This window comes from Drosophila miranda, chromosome XL (genome assembly GCF_003369915.1).
Source record: "Drosophila miranda strain MSH22 chromosome XL, D.miranda_PacBio2.1, whole genome shotgun sequence".
NCBI lineage: Eukaryota > Metazoa > Arthropoda > Insecta > Diptera > Drosophilidae > Drosophila > Drosophila miranda.
Genome location: NC_046673.1, coordinates 1,129,834 through 1,140,017, shown reverse-complemented (window position 1 = coordinate 1,140,017; position 10,184 = coordinate 1,129,834). Strand labels below are relative to the sequence as shown.

The 10,184-nt window shown below is 46.6% G+C and overlaps 1 protein-coding gene across 2 annotated transcripts; it reads right to left on the bottom strand.

Moving 5' to 3' along the window:
* Window positions 1-491: 491 nt before the first annotated feature.
* LOC108159554 (SET domain-containing protein SmydA-8) lies at window positions 492-8,570 on the bottom strand. 2 transcript variants are annotated; one of them, XM_017292984.2, is made up of 2 exons: window positions 7,584-8,570; window positions 492-1,068 (listed from the first exon to the last, which is right to left on the bottom strand). In XM_017292984.2, the coding sequence occupies exons 1-2, from the start codon at window positions 8,514-8,516 to the stop codon at window positions 631-633; spliced, it is 1,371 nt and encodes a 456-aa protein (XP_017148473.1). In that variant the 5' UTR covers window positions 8,517-8,570; the 3' UTR covers window positions 492-630. The 2 variants fall into 2 exon arrangements, with proteins under 2 accessions (XP_017148473.1, XP_017148482.1); XM_017292993.2 differs by lacking the exon at window positions 7,584-8,570 and adding an exon at window positions 3,352-4,533.
* Between the last annotated feature and the right edge of the window lie 1,614 nt (window positions 8,571-10,184).

The window sequence follows — 10,184 nt, the reverse complement described above, 5'->3', positions numbered from 1 at the left end:
GGAAGGACTGGTTGACTGTTGCGCCTCCTAGGCTCTTTCTGTTGTGGTACTGAGGACGCTGTCCTCGCTGTTGTACGGCCTTGCCAGTTCTTTGTAAATAAAATCAAGCACAGCCAAGCATCTAGCTACAAATCTCTCGCCCGCTGTAAAAAGCCGATACGACCTGCTCGCAAGTTTCCGATGTTGGGTGGATCTCTCCGCGATATCTAGAGACAATCATCGTTTCAGCGGACGGGCCTCGAGCCGACTATAACCACGACTTTATCTGGTTTATCTTGGGCTCCAGACCTTTCTGGGGTTAAGGACCCGTTGGTAGAACTAAAAATTATCAGTCAATTAGTCAATAATACAATTTAGGCAAAGAAAATGATATATGCAACTGTTTACATTATTTGTGCCTTCTTGGCAGACGTGTCGTTACATGTTGTTGTCGCTAACTGTTTGCCTTGACAGCTGTCACAGAAGTGCCAAACAATAGAGTGAGTCCTAGCTGTATGTACAACATATCCTGGTGTTTATTGGTTTTCTTAAGTGATTACAAAATACAGTACTAACAACGCACTCACACACTTTTTCATCCATATAAAATCATACACGCAAACAGAGAAGGAGGGATCTCCTGGGCAGCCTTTACTGTATCTCCTCGGTGATGAGCTTCTTGAGGGTGCACTCTCCTGCCCCGAGCTTGTGAAGTATGGCCAGGATGTCCTCGCGATAGCGGTCCTTATGCGCCACCTCCTCGGTCGTGTACTGGTCCGTGTCGAATCGGGTCATGCGCCAGATCACGTTGAGCTTAGCCTCGATAAGAACGTAGTTCGAGGGCGGACAGAATCGCGGACACAGATCGTTGATGAAGTGTATCATGTCGGGAACGCTGCACGAGTTAATCCGATTGTTGATGGTGTTTAGTGCGAAGTCCTGATATCTGGCCATCTTCGAGTGAGGAAAGACATTCTCGCAGCTCAGACATCGCCAGTCTGGCTGCAGGGTCCGGGTCTGAACGGGTATGACCAAGCCCCGACAGCCCTGCTCCCGGCAGAACAGCGCAGACAGGTACGTTCCGTTCTCCTGCAGGGGGCGAAACAGAGGGACGGGTTGGTTTTAGTTGGGGATCAGAGAAATGGCTAATATGGTTTGTATTCAAGTTTCTGTTAAGTTCGGGGATCGGGTTCGCTGACCGCCTCTGTCACTTCACGGCGCAGTTCATTCCACTGAAATCCGAATTTTTCGGAACATTGGCGAACTCGAACTAGAATTCAATGTGTCATGCTTATGGAAATCTTATTTTTGGAGGTGAGTCAAGGAGGAGTTTAGTATTGTCAATATACAGACAGGCATAAGTCCAGACAATTTAAATATAAATCGTTTAAGTATACGAGTATGCATGCATAATGAAGATTTGATAGGCAAAAGACTATGTAATGTGTACTAATCGAAGGGTAAGGAGGGTAAGGGATCAAGGAGGCCCTGAGCTTTCCTTCTGCTCTTGTTGTTGTTTCCTCGTCACCAGCTTGACGCCCCCCTTGGCGACACTCCTGGCAAGTGCAAGAAAAAACATAGAGCTAATTTAATTAGGGAACGCATTTGTGTCAGGTGGCCTGGCCTGCCAACGCCCGAGGCCATTATTCAACTAATCCCGCAGAAAGAGCAGCAATACCACATCATAATGAGCAGATACAGATATATATATACACATTTACATATGTACACCGAGAGAAAAATAGTAGACTCAGTAAAAAAAAGCACAGCGATATTTAAATAAAACATGTGGTTTTTAAATACAAACACGCTGAGATTAAATATAATTGACTTTGATTCCAACATATAAAATTGTATTTAAATGTCGTTTTAATAGAGACCATATTTAATCCAAATTTAAAATACTATAAAATTGATATAATATATTAAATTTGTATGAAATATTTATATATAAGTATATATATATAATATATAATTTGAATATGGAATTATTTAATTTAAGTATGAAATGTCAAAGATAATTATTTAAATATTAATGTGAAAACGAAAGTGAACGTGAAAACACTTCAATTCATAATATTTCCACTCTCGAAATAAATATAATCGCATAAATAATTAAATCGAAGTGTAAATATTAAATATTAAAATTTCAGCCCTTTTTTCTTTAGGTGCATGTATGTATGGATGTGAGTATGTACATATATGCCCACTCAACATATGTACATATGTACATACACGTGCTCGTATAGGGAGATAGAGAGAAAAACAGCGACGTTGACATCTAACGTTGGCCAAGAATATACATATGTATTCTGTTGAAATTCATGCAAAATATTTGTTCGAAATTTCAATAATTGCTTTATACGTAAGTGAGGGCCTTTGCCAGTGGTGTTGATCGAGGGCCATGCCTCAGATCAAGACTTGTGTCGATGGGACGAAAATGCTAAGCGATAATATTTAGATTTCAGCATTATAAAATGAAGCCCTTTTGCAAAAAGGGTAAGTTCCTAAAGCTCTTGTAGCAAAGCTTCTTAGAAAGTAGAAAATCCACTCAAAAAATGTGACTATGCCGTGCAAAGCTAGGAGTATTTATGGAGGTTAAAGCTTCCACTGACAGGATTTATGCAGCAAAATTGTTAAAGGTGATATTCCAAGCTCACGATAATCCGAGCAGTGAGCAGACTAAATCGATATTATATTTCGATAAAGACTGTATCAGTGCCATGCTTATATGTACATGGGCCTCGCGCACACTATTGTCGGAAGAGGAGCCAAAAGCGGAGCTGAGCGTAGGAAGCTTTCAAAATTCAGATCTAAGCTTTTTGACTAACTAACCTGTCGACTAAGTTGAAAGATTATCTGATAGCCGCAAACATATATTATACGTATGTATGTACGTGTATCTCAATAAAACGATGAATATATTGGTGCCTAAAGTGTACATTTTAGTGTGTCGTATTCAAGTGCCGGGGAGTGTATGTATCATAAAGCTGCTGTGGGAACGATCGGTCAAAAACATGTTCTCCTGAGAAAAACATATCTGTTTTTTAGATAATCAAAATAAAAGTTCGCAGTTTTGTAACTTAATGTTTCTATATGGACATATAAGTATTTACTTCAGAAAGATTTGGAAAAATCGGACCACTAATATCAAATATGTAGCTGCCATAGTAACGAAATATTGATGGTAGATATCAGACGCACTTTCAAATGATAAAAACAAACATGTTTGATCGATCAAGCAAAGATGAGCTTATCTAAGCGAGCTTTTAGAGCACTTTTGGGCTCCGCTTTCGACTATAGTGTGCGCGCGCCCTTAGATAGTTGAATAAGAACCTTGCCCCGGAGCCGATTGGCGATTCACCTACTCACAGTGTTGTCATTGCACCTGGTACAGTCACACATGAAGTGCTTCGTCATCTTAAGGAAGATGCCGCGCGTAAGGTTGCCCCAGAGGATCTTGGTGTAGGTAGTAGTAATCTCCCCGCCCTTTGGTATGTCTCTGGCAGCCCGGACTATGGCCAGGCGCCCGTTGTCGAAGTAGTGGCTAGCGTTGGGGGTACACTCGTGGTTCATGATCGCCGTAAGCGGGAACAGGCCCCGTAGTAGCGTCTCGCGGCCGTCGGTGCGGCATGGCGCTTCAAAGGCGTTCGTGTTAAGCACGCCGACAATGCGGAAAAGCTGATCCATGAAGGGCTTGTCTGTAGTTGGAAAGTTGCGGAAGCATTGCGCTGCCTTGATGATCTCCTGACGGAAGCCCCGTTCAGCGTTCGCCTGCATGGCGTCCACCAGGTGGCGCTGCTCCTTTCCTAGATGGAAGACCCGTACGGCGGTGAGGATGCGCAGCGACAGTGGGTTCACCTGCTCTTCCTCAGCGTCCGCGTCCTTTGGCTGCCAGCGGCGGAAGTGCTCGCACTCCGCCCGGTGCGTCACCGATCCGGAGCAGGCGGCGCACACGGGCAGCGTGCAACGCTGCTTGCAGAGAAAACCCTGCGTCGGTAGCAACCGGTGGCAGCAAACGCATGTGCTCAGCTGGCCCTTGCGCGCCGTAGGCCCCACCACCAGCGCGCGTTCCCGGAAGATCAGCTCTCCTGCGACGATGTCCCGAGTGGCGAACACCCCGCGGCCGGCCACCGTCGAGGCGGCCAGCGTCCAGTTGGGCTCCTTCTCGCGCAGCTCGCCCAGGTGCATATCGATGAGCTGCGCCAGTTGCTCCGGTGTTGTATCCCGGCAGGGCGCCATGTGGGCCAGCATAGTAGCCGTTGTGTTCATCCTGTTCTTTGACGTTGCTCGGCGATGTCCGACGATGCACGATGATGCCCTATGCTACCCGACGATGCCCGACGATACTCGACGATGTCAGACTGCCCAGGATCGGACCAGCGAGAGAAACAGATATACACGGACGGAGAAATAGCAACCAACGCGACGGGCGGCAACGCAACGAGTGATGTCGCTTCTCTGGTCTGGCCTGGTCGGGTCGCGCTATGGGAATAGCGACGGAGACAGCGACAGTGACCGCGACAGCGGTGACAGCAGCATGAGCGACGGCGACACCGACAGTGACGCTTATGACGTCGACGCCCTCGGAGAGCATTAAACGCAACTAAAAAACACAAATTAGAGAAAGCAACAGCAACAACAAGAGCAGAATGTGAAAGGAGGAGCAGAAGAAGAACCAATGATAGCAACAAGAAGAGAAGAGAGTGGATGACAAGAGCAGCAGTGCGAAGAAGTAGCAGGGTACAGAGGTAATAGAAAGGAGAAGGAGAAGAAGAAGGCAGCAGTAGCAACAGAATGAAGAGGAAGCACTGGACAAAAACAACATAAAGACGTTAAAGCAGGGGACAGGGACGCGGACAACAGCCACAGTAATCAAAAGGACACGAAAGGGATAACAGCAGCAGCAAGATAAGGAAAAAGGAGACAACAAATGTAACAGCAACCGCAAAAGCTTATGGGGAAGGGGGTGACAGCAGAAGCAGGAACAGCGACAACAGTCAAATATGATTTTTTCCCAAGGCGCGACATACACGCACATTAGTAGAGAAGCACATAGGCACGACACACCACACACGCCACGAGTGCGAGAGGGAGAGGCGACGCCAAGCGGATTTTGCTTTTGACTCTTATTCAATTTGTGTTCAATTGGATTCATGTGGGGTAGGAAATGAAGGGGAAGGAAATCCAACACGCGCCAGGGCAGTGGATGCAATGGAGGAAGGTACACTTATGACAGGGTAAGGCAGTCTGAGATAGCACTTAACATACATATGTACATATGGATGTACAGATGTACAGATGTACATATGTATGTATGCTTAGTATTATAATCCATTGCAGTTGTTCTTGTGTGTGTGACTGTCGTACCTTATATTTGTATGCCTTGCATTGGAGAACATGCTCCTCTCTCTATCTATACATACATATGTATATGCATGTAGCTCTCTGCCTCCGCCATTTAGCAGTTTTGTGCGTTGATCACCTTAGTCGTGGTACATCCCGACCACCAACTACATCCACCCCGTGCGGTCGGTTATGGATGCCATAAAGCGAAACCATAGGAAGGCTGCCGTCACCCCCGTACCCCTTAAAAAACTTGAGCAGCTAAAGTAAAGATTTTCCCTCTCCATCGCCTTGGGAGTCTCCAGCTGGTTGCGGTGCGTGTCGTTGCCACATAAATTAAGACGTCGTCGGCGGGCCAGGCCGGGGCCAAAAGGTGAACCGAGGCACGTGACTAGGTTGGCTGCGTGGACGGTTGGCTTGTCGCCGTGACTGTCACGCATTGTCACATGTCAGCGCCGCTGCCGCCGCTGTCACCGCTTCCAGGTAATCATCCTCCCCTCGGCCTTTAGACTGTTAACGGGAATCCTCTTCTCCACAAACTGCCATGCCTCCAGTGCCCACGCACATATGCATGTATGTATTACAAACCCGTAGGTTTCCATTACCTTCGACTCGAAACCAAGCAACTATACGAGCCATATGTACATATGTACCTATAGGTATACAACACATATACATGAACAATACATATGTACATACATATGTACATATATACGGGACCTTTCGAATGTGAATTTGAAATCTATTTTCATTTTTTACGTGCGTTTAATTGCCCCCAATCGAAGAAAACAAATAGCGAAATATTCCAAACCAAATGAAGAAATCGAAAAGCATTGGAAAATTTTCCTTCTAGAAAACATTGACGGGGAAATACCCTTTAACGAAGAGCCAAGAAGTAGGGGTAGAGGTTTGAAAACGAGCTCCACCAAAGTAGAGATTCCGTAATTTGAATAACGAGCTAATCTCCAAATGTGTTTAAGACAGAACGTGACTAGTTCATGGGGAAATGCTTTTCAGAAATCGAATTAAAATTGCTTAATATGGACACTAATTAAACTAAATTCAATTAAATCTTGGTAGTAGATGTTGAGGCATGTTAGTCAAAATCAATACAACAATTTTGATGGATCTATATGAAAATGGGAGCGGATTCCATTCAAGCAACCAAAATACATATACTTATGTATGTACTCGAATAATTTTGAATATTTCTTCATTGTGTTTTTCGTTTTCATTCTGAAGAATTTTAGCGCAAATTTTATATTTTTAAAAGAATACAAAAAAAAGCAGGAACCAATTTAAGTCTTCTATTTTCGAGAATTTGTGGTGAACGGGGAAGGGACAGGAGCGTGCGGTGGGGTCTAATATGTTATGCGATTTATAACTCGGGTGAGTGAATGAAAGAATGAAAAATTAAAGAATGAGTGAGTGAGTGGGGGAATGAGTGAAGGTGAATGAATGTGTGTGAGTACTTGAACTAGTTGGGCCTCCCCCCGCCTTTGGGTCGTTGGCAGATTGCCCAGTGCGAAGCAGATTTGGATTTAGTTATAATGGATTCAGTCCACTGTTAAGGCGCTAGTTATGTAAATCATTCGGCTGGGAAACAGATGCGCAGCACAGCCAACAAGTTGCCGTTGGATGGCGGGAATGGTTTGGGGAGTCCGTACTATATCCATTTTTATTCATGCATTGAGCCAGCACTCGACCAAGAAAGAGTGCTTCCTTTTGGGGCCCTTCTGTGAGCCTTTTTTGCGTCTGGCGGCTACTCACTGAGATATGGTTTTACAATATATCCGGCTGGATCCACTGCAGAGGGAATCCAATGTGGTTCACTTAAATCCCTTAATTGGATTGATTCTCCTCATAAAACACTACTTCCACATCAATAGGGCTGATTATTCGCTGATTATTTTCCTAGCGGATGCGCTTTTAGCTACACACTTATATAACATACATATGTACATATATACACATTTGCAGAGGCGTCCCGAGCAAAGGGACCAATCCCGTTACTTGAGGAAATGTTCAAAGTTCTTTGACACTTGCTAAGCGAAAAGTCTCCACTTCCATTGGCTAGCGCATCCTCCGCGGTGGCGCCCCTGCTCGATATACAAACATACATATATTTGCGGCCACTTCGATAAAGCTATTTTGGTTTCACGCAGTGATTGCGACACGACTGAATGCACTCGCTCCCAAATTGGATGCTGTTGCAGTTGCAGCTGCTGATCAAGATCCACATCCAAGGGAGAACTCACCGTTGGATCCTGACAGCGGGGACACTGGCACATGAAGCCCTTGGTCATGCCGAGGAATATCTTTCGGGCCACGGTGGACCAGAGCATCTTAGCATAAGACACTGTGATCTCGGCCCCGCAGGCGATTCGCTCCGTGGCGCAAACGATGATGGTCTCGCCGTCCTGAAAGTGGTGGCCGGCATTCGGAGTGCACTGGTGGTTTAACAGCCCCGCCAGGGGGAATAGGGCGCGGATCAGTACCTCGTGACCCTCGACGCAGCTGCGGCTTTCAAACGCATTCGTGTTGAAGGCGCAGATGGTGCGGTAGAAGAAGTCGAGCATTTCCTGTTCTCGGGGGAAGTCCTCAAAACAGGCGGCCGCCCGCTCCACCTCCTTCATGTAGTAGCGGTCCGCGTTGGCCTGCATCGCGTAGAGGAGCCGCCGCTGCTGCTCGTCCAGGAAGAAGCAGCGTACCACGCTCAGAATGCGCAGTGAGCGCGGATCGATCCGTTCCGTCACCTTGGGCTTCCACTTGAGAAACAGATCGCACTCGATCTTGTGACGCGGCGATTTTCCGCACTCCCCGCACACGGGTAGGCCGCAGCCGGCGAGACAGAGAGCTTCCGCGTCCGTCTGTCCCGGCACCAGGCGGTAGCAGAGCGTGCAAGTGCGCAGGTTGGAGGAGCGGTGGGCCGTTGGCCCCACCAGGATGGTGTGCTCTCGGAACAGCTCCTCGCCCTTGGTAATGTCGCGGGTGGCGAATATGCCGCGCCCAGAGATGGGTGAGTCAGACACCCTCCAGGCGGGCTCCTTGGGCCGCAGCTCCCCCAGATGCAGGTCGATTAACTCGGCCAGTTCCCTTGTGGAGGCGCTGATGGCCATTTGCTGTGGCTGCCTGGATAACTGTTGAACTGCAGGCCCCGGATGCTCGGGATACTCGGGATGCTCGGACATGTCGGTTGGGTAATCGAAACTCTCTCTCGCCGATAATCGAAACGCAACTGACCGCGCTGCCAGCAGACTCTGCTCCCATATGGCAGTTGTTCGCCGTCTGTGCGCTGTTTTTCGCTCTCTCTCTTCCGGCCGGGCGCTATTTATAGTCCGCGTGGCCCTCAGATATCCCATGCGCGGACTGGACACGCGGATTCGGTTGCGGGGAGGGTAGGAGTAAAAGGGCAAGTAACATCAGTACGATTCTCAGCCGCAGGGCCATCACAACATAGAATGCAGGTAATAATGAATACATTTGTATGTATGTATGTATGTACATATGTACAAATGTTTGTATGTGCACATGTACATATTTCAATATATGTATATGGAAGTTTCTATAGCTGCTTTATCGTAAAATGATATGATCCACACTACTCTACAAATTTATTTGGTGATGAAATTAGGAGTGTTCAATTTTATACACTCGATGAAGAGTGCGCATTGACTTATTGGCATAGTACATTCAAGATCTTCGCTTTGTGCGGGAAGAAGGACTAATGGACAGCTTTAGGCATAGAAGGTGGTGCAACAGATTATAAAGGTCGCTCGTGCATAGTCCCACACTAGTTCCAAAGTGGTTTTATATACGCGATACTCAAGAAGAGTATAGGGGTATATTAGATTTGAGGATTTGAGAATGGTTGTGTGTAACGCCCTGAAAGAAGCGTTTCCGACCCCACAAAGTATGCCCCAGTATTGATCAGCATCAATAGCCGAGTCCGTCGGTCCGTCTTGTTTCACGCATCGCAAAATGGTTGATCCGGGAAGGGCTTTCAATGGAACTGAGGCCACAATGTCCCTTATTACTCAGTAGCCTCCTACCAGGCAACCTCTCCCTCAGGTTATTTGGCAGCCGTCTCTAATATTCTCTTATCCAGTGTACAATTATATCGTATTACCTAAGGAAATTTTTTCGATCCGAGTATATTGCGTGGGGACTGAATAGATTAATGGGGACTTTCAACGACTCTAAAGAACACACAAAGTTCTTTGAAGATCTAGGACGAATGATCTGAATTTTTGAGACAGCCCCCTGAGATTCAACTTTTTCGGTTTCGTATTAATGGGTAGGCCACATTGATGTGGGAAAGCAAAAGTTGAAGGATATCACGTTAGGAGAGAACCTCTTTGTACATATCTATATTGTTCCAGACAGGAGATCTATGTATGATGACACCTTTCTGCCTAGTTCCTATTTCCACCATCAGGTGGTGCTGTGACCGCCAACCGCTTTGAGAAAAGCCCCTATAGCATGATCTTCGGCATTGAAGTGCGTCACGACTTTCCATCCTGACTTCTACACCGATGTGATATACATACTTTGCCCAATGGATATATGGAAGTCCGACTTGGTACGACAATAGCCGAGTCGATTGAGCCATGTCTGTCTGTCCGTCTGTCCGTCCGTCCGTCTGTCCGTCTGTCCGTCCGTCCGTCCGTCCGTCCGTCCGTCTGTCCGTCTGTCCGTCCCTATTAGCGCCTAGTGCTCAAAGTCTATAAAAGCTAGTGCAACGATGTTTTGGATCCAGACTTCTGTGATATGTCGCTGTTACAAGTATATTTCAAAACTTCGCCCCGCTCACTTCCGCCCCCACAAACATACGAAGATAAATACAAAGATTCAAAGAT

Bases quoted from the DNA above. Each gene is read 5' to 3' on its own strand.
- LOC108159554 (XM_017292984.2), bottom strand. From the start codon at position 8,516: ATGTCCGAGCATCCCGAGTATCCCGAGCATCCGGGGCCTGCAGTTCAA. The intron at 1,069-7,583 runs GTGAGTTCTCCC...CGCCCCCTGCAG, and splicing joins CCCGCTGTCAGGATCCAACG to GAGAACGGAACGTACCTGTC.